Source organism: Elephantulus edwardii, unplaced genomic scaffold (assembly GCF_000299155.1).
Source record: "Elephantulus edwardii isolate Elephantulus edwardi_28Jun2011 unplaced genomic scaffold, EleEdw1.0 scaffold00038, whole genome shotgun sequence".
Lineage (NCBI taxonomy): Eukaryota > Metazoa > Chordata > Mammalia > Macroscelidea > Macroscelididae > Elephantulus > Elephantulus edwardii.
Window position 1 is genome coordinate 19,878,541 of NW_006399788.1, and position 14,779 is coordinate 19,893,319.

Genomic DNA, 14,779 nt, shown 5'->3' on the forward strand with positions numbered 1-14,779 from the left:
ATGGATATTTTCCAGTTAGTTGACCAGACAGTTGTCTCCCACATTTTCTGGAATAGACTGATAAGCCCGTCCAAGGCTGGATTTGGTAGCTGAAACATGTCAACTGACGCCCAGGGCCTTATTCCTCCCCCTTCCCCACCGCCAATGTCTTCAATGCAGCGTTAACTTCCTTCATCATATTCCACTTCCTCAAATATTTCAATGTTGACCAATTCTTTTTGGAATGAATTACTGTTACCAGTTTCTTAAGTATGTTTTTTCTGGAAATATTCTACCTAAGCAAAGGTGAGGAACTTTAGTGATGTAGTGTTATACGCTGTGCTGCTAATCCAAAGGTGAGCAGTTTGAATCTGCCAGTTGCTCTGTGGTGGAAAGGCACTCTCTTTTCATAAAGATTTACAAACTCAGAAAGCCAATGTAAGGTCACTCTAAGACAGAATGAACTTGATGGCAGTGGATTTTTGGTATAGAGCAGATACTTCATTGTTGTTGTTATAGGGCATTGAATTAGAGTTGATTCACAGCTGACTCTTCAGAGGTTTTCAGAGGCTGTAAATTGCACAGAAGATGACTGCCCATCTTTCTCTCAAAGAGCAGTTGTTGGATTTGAATGATCAGCCTTTGGGTGGTACAACTCCTTAACAATTAAGTTACAAAAGCTCTGTGGGTACCCCACCAATGTATAAATATTTCAATATTTACATCAACCTTGCTCTACTGACATTTTGGACTAAATCCCCTTTGTTTTCAAAGGCTGTCCTGTGTATTGTATTAAGCAATATCCTTGACTTTTAGTACCTAGATGTCAGCAGCAATCCTTTCCACCTCAAAGTTGTGACAACAAAAATGTTGTTAGGCATTGTCACATCATTCCTAATTGAGAACCACTGAAGTACAGTAAAACATTTATACATATTTCCTCCTTTTTAAATGAATGTTACATAGTTTTTCAATTTTCCATTTTCATTTTTAATACTTAAATATTCTATCAGTTGTACAGAAATGTCAATTTTATTTCTATCTTGCTATCATTATGTATTTATATGACAATATTGTCAACAATTGCATCTTAATTGGATCCACAATCAATACTCATATTGCATTGGGAAGGTCCCCTGTCAGGGACCTCTCCAAGCTACTAAGGAGCAATGATATCAGTTTTAATACTAAGGTGCACCTGATTAAGGCCATGGTCTTTTCAATCACCTGCATCTGAGACCTGGATAATGAATAAGAATGACAGAAGAATAATTGATGCCTCTGACCTGTGGCATTGGAAAAGAGTACTGAATATCCTATGGATAGCAAAAAGGACAAAAAGATATGTCTTGGAGAAGAGTAGCCAGAGTATACCATGGATTCAAAGATGGTGAAGCTTTGCCTCACATACTTTGGACATGTTGCTAAGAGAAGCTATTACTTGGAAAGGGGCATCATGCTTGGGAAGGTGAAGGGTTAGCAAAAGAGAGGAAGATCCTCAACAAAATGGATTGCATTAGTGACAGCAGCACTGAGCTCAGGTGTGTCAGTGTTTGTGAGGATGGCACAGGATAGGACACAGTTCAGACTGTTGTTCATAGGGTCACTATGAGTGACCAAACAAAAAACAAAACAAAACATCATTTACCAGCGCCAAACAAAAACAAAATCATTATGTATTTAGAATATTAGTTAACTTAAACAACTTTTTGAGGAAATAGTTTCATTTGGAAACAAATACATCTTTTATCCTTGATTGTGTTAATGATACCTAGGAACAGCCTAACTACAAAGCACTAATGCATCCATTTAAGTCTCACTTTTACTTGGTGGCAGTGCATTCTAATTACTGTTGTTGCTGTTAAGTGCTACTGAGTCATAGACAACTAACTCATAGCAACCCTATGAACAAAAGACCTAAACACTTGTGTAACGTTCATAGTTTCTCCAAGTTCATAGAGTTTCTGGTTGTTTGTTGTTGTTGTTATGTGCCGTCGAGTCGCCTGCGACTCATAGCGACCCTATATAGGTACAACAGCCCTAAACTCCACTCTGTCCTGTGCCAATCGCACTGTCTCCGACACTCCCATCCCAATTATCCCAGTCACTGAATCAATCCACCTCATAGAGGGCCTTCCTCTCCTGCACCGTCCCTCCACCCTCCCAAGCATGATGTCCCTCTCCAAGGACCGGTCTCTCCTCACTACATGTTCAAAGTAAGTTAGACGGAGCCTCAGAATCCTTGCTTCCAAGGAGCCACCCGGTTTAACCCTCTCCAGGACAAATCTATTTGTTTTCCTAGCAGTCCATGGTATTCTCAGTACTCTTCTCCAGCACCACAGCTCAAAGGCATCAATTCTCCTTCTATCCTCCTTGGTCATTGTCCAACTCTCTGATGCATAACAGGTGATTGCGAAGACTATGGCCTATATCAGGCGCACCTTAGTCTCCAGGGAGACACCACTGCTCTTCAGTACTTTGGAGAGGTCCCTAACAGCAGACTTTCCCATGGCAATGCGCCTTTTAATTTCCTGGCTGCTGGTGCCAAGACTGTTGACTACAGAGCCAAGCAAACTAAAGCTGTGTACAATCTCAATCTCTTCACCATCCATCCTGATGCTGCCGATTGGTCCAGTGGTGAGAATCTTTCAGAGTTTCTGGAGGCAAGCCATTTCAGAAGTGGATGCTACTCCTGCTTCCAAGTTTGTTTTATTCAGGGAGCTCCTCCAAACACAGTCTACCATGCATAACTAGTATCACATTTGACACATCAGTGTCACAATGTTTAGCATTACAGCAACCGCAAGTTACCCCTGTACAGCAAATGGACAGACCAGTGCTATACCACTTAAAAGAATGTTTGACCAAAAACAATTAAATAATGATTACCCATGGTAGACAGTGTCTGGTGGAGCTCACTGTGTAAAACAAGCTTGGAAGCAGGAGTGGCATCCACTTCCAAAATAACTAACCCCCACAGTAGTTAGTGCTTATTAAACACTTATTGTGTGGAAAGATGGAGGGTTTATACAAAAGAGAACGACTCTCAACAAGATGGATTAACACAATGAATGTAACATTGGGCTCAAGTGTATCAGAGATGATGAGGATGGCGCAAGATAGATCCAATGGGTCACTGTGAGTCATACTCAACTCCAAAAGGCATCTTTTGCCAGTTCCTTTCATGCCAAACAATATGGACAAGGAAATAATAATCATCTTTAAAGTTTACAGATAATAAATAGTTCTGGACTTCTTCATGAATAGCCAGTGAGAATTATGTGAAATGACACTCTTGATTTCTAAGTGAGAAAAAAGTTTTCTTCAGCTCTGAAATCACACTCAAGGTCTCCAGGTCTGAGGAAGACTGGTTATACTTTCTATGCCCTTACCCTCCTCCAGCCTCCCTTCTGCTAATTTATTATAGAATATATAATTTATTATTACATATTACATAAAACAACCTTCAGATCTTCCATTTCCTAAGCTTGGAAATACAATTTGTAGTACTGAACCCCTTGCAACAAATTTTACAGTACCTGAAAAATCTATAACTCTAAAACACAAAAGGTAATGGAGGTTTTTTCACTAGGGATAATAAACGCAAAAAGGCTTTTTTTATAGTAATTCTCCACTGGCTGCTAGTGTATGGTTCTACTTGATAGTTCTTGCTTTGTATTTTAAAAACATCATTTTAGTAAGTCAAGCATTCCTGGGAAGATGACTTTATTAAATGAAGTGTAGATTTACTGTATTTGTATTGATATTCCCAAACTTGTAATGGGAAGGTATTTGCTTTTATGATTAAAGAGTCATTTAATAGAAGCACCATTAAAATCTAAATAGAAATAAATATTTCTTATAGCCCCAACAATTGACTTTCAAATATGTGATTCCTATAGTAAACAGAATGCATGAAAATATTTTAAATTGAAATGTTAAGTCTTTTACAAGTCTTAGGAATAACAAAGCAAGAATTTTGCCTACCTCCTATTTCCTGGCCATGACAAGTGTTCAATTCAGCCAGAAGTTGGTTAAAATCATCTTGATGAGCAATCCAATTGTCCTGAAAAATACCAAAAATTTATTAAAGGCAATCCTGTTGTTTACCTAAAATAAGATACATTTTGGAATCAAGGAAATATAGGGTTAATGTTAAATTTTATGTATTCCATAAATATAATTTTATAAATTTAGACAGAAAAAATAAGAATGTGAACTTGAACCATTATTTATCACAATTCATATTAAAAAAGGTTTTTTTGAAGCTTATTTCCTGATTCAATTGTAAACTGCCAATTAGTAGTTAATGCATATTCAAATAACTAACACTAAGTATGAAAATAAAATAATCATTTTCTTCCCAAAGGATTTATGTGCTAATTTTCACATAAAATGCACACACACATACATACAGCACATAGAACATACAGAAAACTAATGCACAAGGAGTCACTAATTGAAATTTTAATGAAAGTTTATAGAGACTTTGGATTTCCATTCACTCATTGTTGCACATTTTCCTCCCTGCCCACCCCTCCCCCATTAGTTTTTCTTTGAAAGGTAAAAAAAACCCTTTCATTATTATACAACTCCCCCCACCCCAAATAGCACAATGTGCACTTTATGTGAATACAAATAGCTCAAAAGACAAGAGAATGGGGGAACTTTTGTTTGTTGTAGTTGTTGTTATTTTTCAGTTGCTTCCTATGCATCTGAAAGTTAGTGAATAAGAATAACATAAGAAGAAATGATTTATACCTTTGGATTATGATCTGAATATCCTATGGACTGCCAAACGCACAAACAAAATCAGTCTTGGAGGAAGTGAAACCTTACTCACATATTTGGGGCATGTGATATAGAAGGCCTTCATATATCGAGATGGGGTGACACAGCAACTGGGCTCAAGCACATAAGAGGCACATAAGTGCAGGGTAGGATAAGATTCAGATTTGTTGTTCATTGGGCCATTATGAGTCAAACAACTCAATGGCACTTAATAACAATAACTCAAAATGGCCAGTGGATTTGGTTTGTAGGCTTTTCGAGTTTTATATAGTTTATCTAATTTTATTTAGTCATAATAACCTCAATGAGACAAAACAATATTGCAGATGTGAAAGAGATGACTCTTAAGCTCTGTGCATTTACCAGCATCCTTTGTGGATTGGTTAGGTTAGTGAATTTCATTTTAGCAAATTTCATTTTACCAAAAAAAAAATGGTTAAGGTTGTAAATAAACCCGTATTAATTTTTTTTTTTTAATGTTTAAGGTTAAGGCTTCAGTATGGATTAAAGCTCAACATCAAGAAAACAAAGATTCTCACCACTGGGACTATTGGCAGCATCATGATAGATGATGAAGAGATTAAGATTGTTAACAGCTTTAGTTTGCTTGGCTCCACAATCCTAATACCAACAGCCAGAAAATTAAAAAAACAAATTGCACTGGGAAAAATTCTGCTGTCAGAAACCTCTCCAAAGTACTGAGGAGCAATGATGTCAGTCTGGAGACTAAGGTGCACCTGATATAGGCCATAGTCTTTGCAATTACTTGCTATGCATCAAAGAGCTGGACCATGACCAGCGATAATAGAAGGAGAATTGATGCTTTTGAGTGGTGGTGCTGGAGAAGAGTAATGAATATAAAATGGACTGCTAGGAGAACCAACAGGTTCATCCTAGAGAGGGTGAGACCAGGCTGCTCCTTGGAGGCAAGGATTCTGAAGTTTTGTCTGACTTAATTTTGACATACTTTTGCAAGATGTGATCAGTCCTTGGAGAAGGACGCCATGCTTGGGAGGGTGGAGAGACAACACGGGAAAGGAAGACCCTCAATGAGATGGATTGATTCAGTGACTGGAGTAATAAAGGTATGTGTGTCAGAGACAATAACATTGGCACAGGCTATAGTAGGTTTAGGGCTGTTGTATATAGGGTTGGTATGAGTCGTAGGTGACTCGATAGCACATAACAACAACAAGGTTAAGGCACACTAACAAGGTTACTGGGCAATGTTTCTGCTAAGAAAAAAGTATATCTGTAGATCTCTATCTTAATAACTATATTCAACACTGACTTTACACAAACTCTGAAGTAACTTTAGTAGTTGAGAAAATTTTAGTTATTTCAATCCACTAGTTCTAGCTACCGAGTGATTCAAAGAAATTCCATTTACTTAAGATAAGAATGAGCCCTGGTGGCATATTGCACACTTACCAACTGCAAACCAGGTCTTCAGTGAGTTAATGGTAAGGTGTTGCACTTCCAACCCAAAGGCACATCTGGTTCAAATCTACCAGCTACTCTAAGGGAAATAGATGAGCAGCCTTCTCCTGAGAGATTTACTGCCTCTGAAAACCCACTGGAGGGTCAGCTAAGAGTCGGTTCTGAATCAACAGTACATAACAACTGAACAATAACCAAAACGTCAGTTCAAATCCACCAATGGTTCTTTGGGAAACTCTCCTCCCATAAATCTTTACAGCCTAGGAAGTCTGATAGAAGGTCATTACATTTCAGAATTGACTTGATGGCAATGTGTCTGATTTGGTTTTAAGGTAAGGATAATTAGCTTAGGTGAAATGAATTTCCTTGACTAGCTCAATAGCTCAGAGCAGTGGATGGAAGTAGCTGAAATTATCTGAAAGAATCTCAACAAGAAGAATTGACACAGTGACTACAACAGTGGGGTTAAGTACAGTGGAGATAGTGACAATGGTCCGGTCAATCAGGTGCGGTTTTATTCTGTTGTACATGGGGTGACGTCGTATGAGTTAATATCAATCAGTTACTTAATGGCAGCTAACAAGAATAAGATAATTATTTACATTTTCTACCAGATTTTATAAGTTACAACAAGACAGGGCAAGGTTTAGATCCATTGTTTGCAGGGCCACTAGGCACTTAACAACAACAAAAATTTAAGAACAAAATTTTAAGCTCAGATATTTTCTAAATCAAACATGCTAATAATGTTAAGTATGATGAGCTATTATTTTTAATTACTGAACAGTTTCAATTTTACATGTATAAGAGGAAATGTGAATAAGTTCAATTGCTATACAACAGTCAGAAACAAATGAGACACTATTGTCATATAGTCTTTCCTAAAGTAAATGCCACAAATTTTTAATAATGCTGCTGTTAATATGTCACTAAGTCAGAATGAACTCACAGCTGACCTTACAGGGGTTTTTCAGAGGCTGTATATCACACCAGGAGAGGCTCTCCATCTTGCTCTCACAGATTAACTGGTATTTTCAAACAATGTGCCTTTGGGGTTGGCAGTGCAATCCCTTAGTACTAGGCCACCACAGTTCAAACTAAATGTTACAAACTTTTAATAATGTATGCTAGTACCAGAACACAGGTAAATATATTTGTAAAGTTTAGCAATAAAACTAGTTTTGATCTTTTAGACATTAGCAAATAAAGGACCCCTAAGGCCAATAAGATGTGGTTAAAGTCAGTGTATGTATTAAAGTAAATGTGGTTAAAGTAACAGTAATTAATTACTGTTACTCTAAAGTCATAGATCAACAGTAATTCTATAAAGCACAACGTTCAGAAATTATTGTAAAAAGAAAACATACATGAACTAAATGTATAGAAGTGATTGTAAAAAACAATCTATTTGAAAGGATTATAAATTTTGTATTTACAAAATTGAAGTCAGTTATGCAATGAAACAACCAGAAGCTAATGCTGTTGCTCACTTCATTATTGATTGTAGCTCCAAGTCCCAGGTGGTTATTTTTTACTTGAACTTTAATATGATCTGTGGCTCCTTGTTCCTGAGCTCCTAAACCCTGTGAAGATTAAACACAAATGGTTAGCACTTTTATCACAGGCACAGGGATTATTTCTTTCTTCCTTCATCAGCTACTGAATTAATGATTAAGCATCTAAATGACATAATTTTTCAACTCATGACAAACCGTGAGGCCTATGTAAACACTTGGTAGAGTACGTCTTTTCTGGCCTGCTCAAAAGCAAAGAGTAATGCCATAAAACTATTAGAAATTCATCAGAGTTATTAAGAATCTGTAACTCTCTCTATTAAATAACTTTGCAAAATAGCACTAAAAGAAGGAGTAAGAAGAAGGTGACTATAAATCCCTGCTTCAATTAACAACCATATGTAAGGTGTTCAAAGTCAAGAGAACAGCAACTATAAAGAATCTAAAGTAGGGAAAAGTGAGCATGGTGTACTGGAAAACCTCGGGTGGTGTAGTGTAGAGCGACTTACTGCTAACATAAAGGCCTCGTGGCTCCAAGGCCTGGAAGCCACCAGTGGCTCCAGGGCAAAAAGACAGGCAGTCTTCTCCCTTTATGATTTACAAACTCACAAACCAGACAGAAGGTCAATCTGAGTCAAAACTGACTCAATGGTGTGCGTTTTGTGACTTCACAAGTTCTGGAAGTCATAAGAAGAATTAGATTTTATTTAAAAACAATGGAAAACCACTGAACTTTTAAGCAAAGGGATGATATAATCTAATACATGGTTTCAAGTATCTCTCTGGCTGTTATATGGCAAGTGACTAACGGCAGAAAAAGACAAGAGAAGAAAACAAAGGAAAGCAGCTGAAAGGTTGTTACAGTGATTGCAGAAAGCAAGGAAGGTGGCTGAACTACAGCTGTGCCCTGGAAAGAGAGGAATAATGAGAGGATGTGTGAAGTGGAAAAGTCAGGCATGACTCCTAGGTTACTGGATTGAGTAACTGGCTAGTTACGATGTGATCAACTTAAAATGGGGGTAAACCAGCCAAGAAAAAAAGGTGGAGGATTAAGAGTTTTACAATTAAAATAACAATCATGACATGCCTGCTTAAATGAAAATGTCAAGGACTTGGAAGGGTTTGAATTTAACGTTGCATTTAGAAGTTGGAAGCTCAGAGGACAGATCTGGACTAGATGAACAGCACATCAACAGAGAACTGCCTGAAGTGCAGGCTGGATTTAGAAGACGCCATGACACTAGGGATAGTATAGTCAATGTCAGATGGATCTTGGCTGAAAGCAGAGTCCCAGAGCAATGTCTATCTGTGTTTCATTGACTATGCAAAGGCATTTGACTGTGTGGATCACAACAAACTGTGACTGACTCTGAAAAGAATGAGAATCTCAGAACATTTGATTGTACTTATGCAAAACCTATACTTGGACCAGGCAGTCGTCAGAATAGAGCAAGGAAACACTGCATGGATCAAAACTGGGAAGGATGTGCATCAAGGATGTGTCCTATCTCCGTATCTTTTCAATCTATATGTGGAACAGATTATCCGGGAGGCTGGGCTCTATGAGAAGAAGTGTAGTATCAGTTTTGGAGGTAGACTCATAAACAATCTGCGTAATGGAGATGACACAGCCCTGCTTGCGGAAATTAAAGAGGACCTGAAGTGCTTGCTGCAGAAGGTCAAGGACTGCAGTCTTCAATATACACTGAAGCTCAACATCAAGAAAACAAAGATTCTCAGCACTGGGCCAACTGGCAGCATCATGACGGATGATGAAGAGACTGAGACTGTTAACAGCTTCCGTTTACTTGGCTCTATAGGCATTGCTCTTGGTACTAGTAGCCATGAAATTAAAAGATGAATTGCATTGGGAAAGTCTGCTGTCAGAAACCTTTCCAAAGTACTTAAGAACAATGATGTCAGTCTGGAGACTAAGGTGTACCAGATACAGGCCATTGTCTTTGCAATTACTTGTTATGCATCAGAGAGCTGGAAAGTGCCTAGAAATGATAGAAGGAAAGTTGATGTCTTTGAGCTGTGGTGCTAGAGAAAAGTATTGAATATATCATGGGCTGCCAGGAAAACAAACAAGTTCGTCCTGGAGAGGGTGAAGCCAGGCTGCTCTTTGGAAGCAAGGATTCTGAAGCTTTGTCTGATACACTCATGCTTGGGAGGGTGAATGGACAGCACAGGAGAGGAAGACCCTTGATGATATGGGTTGATTCCATCACTGGGGTAATGGAGATAGGCGAGTCAGAGACAATAAGATTGGCAAGGGATAGAGCAGGGTTTAGGGCTGTTGTACATAGGGTCACTATGATTCGCAGGTGACGTGACGGCACATAACAACAACAATACTACTCTCAGACATGAGTTGATAATTCGAAGTCATAGTATGAAAATGACTGAGCACAGCATACAAGTGCCTAGGGCTCGATTCCAAGGCACTCTAAAACTAAAAAATCGGGAGACGGAAGAGTCAGTAACCAACTCCTAAATGGTTTGGTAAGGTAATAGGAGAAAATGAGACAACCAGTAGTATTGCAGGAGCCAAAACAAAAGAATTTTGAGGATGGAGAAGCCAAGTTTGTCTAACACTATAAGAGGATACACAGTGTGAAAGCAAAAAAAGAGCAACAAGACCACTAAAGACCTCGACAAGAACTACTTACAAGTGCAGAAATACTAATAGAAGCCCTAGTAGAGGAAGGAATAATGGAAAGTGGGAAATTTTGTATAGTCTAGCTATGAAGCCTCCAAAACTGATCACCACTGAGGTAATCTGACTTTGAGTGATCTGATAGGACTTAGTAAAACAGCCTTCTAAGGTTTGAAGATGGCAATCTCCCCCCCCCGCCCCCCCCACCTCAGGTCTTTTATTTTGTTTCTACTAGTTTATTTACAAAATTCGAATACAAATTTGGACAAATTCTTTCAATTTCCCTTACCCTCCTATCCATCGAATTGTACAACCCAATGATTAATCCGTCCCTCCCCCTGCACATCTACATCCCTCTGTTTCCAGCCTCTCCCACCCCTCCAGGATCCTTACACTCATTCTACAATAATGGTTTTATACAATATTTATCCTTGTGGGACTGAGAGCATAAAGCTCTCCAGTCCCTCCCAAGTCAGATAAAAATTTACAAAGTTATTGTTCCTGCGTGCTGCATAGTATTCCACTGTGTGAATGTACCATAATTTCTCAATCCATTCGTTAGTGGTTTGGAGATTTGGGCTGTTTCCATGTTCTTGCGATGGGAATAATGCTGCTATGAACACTGGTGTACAAATCTCAGTTTGTGCCTCAGTTCTCATATTCTCAGGGTATTTTCCAAGTAGTGGAATAGCTAGGTCATATGGAATTTCTATGTTCAGCCTTTTGAGGAAGCACCAAACTGCCTTCCAGGATGGTTGTACCAATTTACAATCCCAAGAACAATGTATAAGAGTTCCTTTCTTGCCACATCCTCTCCAACCTTTATTACTTGCTGCTCTGTTAAACTTTACCACTCTTACTGTAGTGAGATGGTACCTCATTGTGGTTTTGAATTACATCTTTTATTGCCAGTGATTTGGAGCATTTTTTCATATGTTTGCCATTTGAATATCTTCCTCTGTGAAAATTTTTTCCATGTCTTTTGCCCATTTTGTAATTGGGTTATCAGTCTGAAGATGGTAATCTTAACAGAAGTAGAGTGTGACATTTTTTAAGTAGAGGAGTGGCTCATGAGTTCTTTCTTCTGAATTTTCACCAAGTTGTTATGTGTGGTTGCTATGAATCAGACTAGTTTATAGCTGATCCTCCAGTGGGTATTCAGAGGCTGTAAACTGGAGGGGAGGAGACTGTCCATCATTCTACCACAGAGCAGCTGGTAGATTAAACCACTTGCCTATTGGTTGGCAGCACAACTCCTTACCATGAGGCCATGAAAGCTCCCATTCAGACAGCAGCTGAGCAATTTACCAAGTGTATACTAGTTTCTACCTAGTTACAAAGAAAAACAACATGATGTTGTTAGGTATCATAAAGCAGTTCTGACACATAGCAATCCTATGCACAAGGAATAAAAACATGCCCAGTACCATGCCACAGGGCTACTAGTTGCTGTTTGAGCCTGCTGTTGCAGTAACTATGTCAACTCATCATCTTTTTTATCATCTTTTTACTGATCCTCTACCAAAGATGATGTCCTTCTCCTGGATTGCTATCTGCTGATAACACATTAAATACATGAGACGAAGTCTTGACATCTTATCTTCTAATAAATGTTTTGACTATACTTCTTTCAAGACAGATCTTTGTTTTATTTGGGTTTGCCATCTCATAAAGGATCTGAACAAGAGACAGAAACCTTGCCCTATCCTGGGCAATCTCCCTGTGCTCAGAGCCTACTGCAGTCACTGGATCAATTCATCTCCTTGAGGATCTTTCTCCCTAGGATCTTCTAAGGTTCCCAGCATGATATCTTTTTCTAAGCACTAGTGTTTCCTGACAACATGTTCAAAGTATGTGAGACGACATTTCAACATCTCTGCCCCTAAGGAGCACCCCAGCGGCTGCACATCGCCTCCAACTTCCTTTGGCAACCTCGATTATATTCAATACTATTTGCCAATACCACAATTCAAATGTAACAACTGTTGTTTTGATCTTTATTCATTCTTCCAACTTTCATATGCATAAAAATAAATTGGCTTGGGTCAGAAGCATCTTGAACTTTAAACTGGCATCTTTGCTCTTGAGGACTTTAAAGAGATCCCTAACTGCAGATTTACCCCAGGGAACATGTCTTGATTTCTTGACTGATACTTCCATGGGAGTTGAACATGGATCCAAGTAAAATGAAACCACTGACATCAATCTTTTCTCCATTTCTCATGATATTACCTACTGGTCTAGTAGTAAGGATTTTTATTTTCTTTATGTTGAGATGTAATCTATACTGTAGGCTGCACTCTCTGATCTTCTTTAGAAAGTTCTTTAAGCCTTCTTCATATTCTCAAAGCAAGATTGTGTCACCTCACCAACATAGGATGTTAATGAGTTTCCTTCCAATCCTGAAGCTATGTTATTCTTCATATAGTTCAGCTTCTCAAATTATTTGCTCAGCACACAGATTGGTCTAGTATAGTGTGGAGGAAGACATAACACTAATGAACACCTTTCCTAATTTTAAACGGTTTAGTTTGAATGACTTTGTCTACATAGTACAGTTTCTACATGAGCACAATTAAGTGTTCTGGAATTTTCATTCCAATGTTATCCATAACTTTTTATCCATACTGTCAAATATCTTTCAGACAATAAGACATTAGTATTTCTGGTATTCTGTTTTCAGTCAAATTCCATCTGACATCAACAATGACATTCCCCATTCTACGGCCTCTTCTGAATCTGTCTTGAATATCCAAACAAAGAATACATCCATACTTAGAAAGAAAACCTTTTATTACAAATACTATTCAAATAAGCAACAATCAGTAAGGTCAAAGAGGAAGAAACTGAAAATTTCAACTTCTGCAGTCATGCTATCAAGGTACATTAATAAAATAGATGATTAGAATTCAAAAGTTAGGAACAAAGAAGGATTGATATTGTTATTTTATGTGCCCTCAAGTCAAGCATGACTCAGCAATCCTATGAACAAGACCTCAGTCTTGTCCTATTCTGTGCCATCCTCACAATCTCTGACACACTCAAGCTCATTGCTGCAGTCACTGTGTCAATTCACCTGGCTGAACAATAAAGAAGGATTGTTGTTGTTAAGTGCCATCGTTGAATCGAGTATAACTCATAGCAACCCTATGAACAAAATATTGGATGAGAAGTTGAAAAATATGACCTGAAAAATATGACAGAGATGAGACCAGAGCTCATATGACAGAATTTCGTATATTTGGTGATTTATTCACTGCTAATAGCTTCCTTTTTTAGGGCACTGTGGTGACCTGGTTCATAGGGAGGTGATTGGCTAATGCAAAAGCCATGCTTCTCTACAGTTTAAATATATCAGAGATTCCATGGGAGGATGAACAATCTTCTCCCATGTGATTTACAGCCTCAGAAACCAATGAAGGACCAACTATGAACTGATTCTTACTAAATGGCAATGAGTTGAGTTGAATGACTTCTTAAAAAATATACATGATGACTATACAGATGGATCTCTCATGATACAATGGCCAGGAATCAAATTGATGACGTCTGTGCCAAGAGATGGTGGGAAACTTCAGTATCATCAGTCAGATCAGAAGAAGACCAGAGGTCAACTGTGAAAGACTACAATGGCTCTTATGCAAACACAAACTGAAGCTGAAGAAAATTAAAACCATTCCAGGAAAGCCAAAATATGACTCTGAATTATTTCGCTTGAATTTAAGAGCCATCTCAAAAATAAATTCAATGACTAAAGACCAGTCAAATTGTGGGATGATATCAAGGACATCATACATGAAGAAATCAATGTCATTACAAGGACAAGAAAGAAAGAAAAGATCAAGTGGATGTCGGAAGAGACTCTGAACCTGCTCTCCAAAACAGAAAAGCCAACATGAAGGAAAGAAATAATAAGAGAGCTGAAGAAAATATTTCAAAGGCAGCTTGTAGAATACAAAGTAAGGTATTATATAAAGAAATGTGCAAACACCTGGAGTTAAAAAACCAAAGGGAAGAATATGCAAATGAAAAATCAAGCCTCAAGTTTCAATACTGGCAGATCAATGAGTAAAATAATGAATGATAAAAGCAATGAAAGATGGAATGAACACACATTACTGTTGTACCAAAAAGAACTGGTTGATAATGCAACATTTCAGAAAGTGGCATATAATGAAAAACCAGTGGCACTGAAGAAAGAATTCCAAGCTGCACTGAAGGTTGTTGTTGTTGTTGTTATGTGCCATCGAGTCACTGGAGACTCATAGCGGCCCTATGTATAACAGCCCTAAACTCTGCTCTGTCCTGTAACAATTGCACTGTCTCCTATACACCCATTCCAATTACCCCAGTCACTGAATCAATCCACCTCATAGAGGGCCTTCCCCTACTGCAC

At 38.2% G+C, this 14,779-nt stretch overlaps 1 protein-coding gene across 1 annotated transcript in view; it reads right to left on the reverse strand.

The window, feature by feature from the left end:
- Positions 1–14,779, reverse strand: part of PINX1 (PIN2/TERF1 interacting, telomerase inhibitor 1) — a 119,304-nt gene that overhangs the window by 95,311 nt on the left and 9,214 nt on the right. The window contains 2 exon segments of the mRNA XM_006903769.1: positions 3,967–4,045; positions 7,701–7,793. Coding sequence (XP_006903831.1) covers positions 3,967–4,045; positions 7,701–7,793 — 172 coding nt within the window.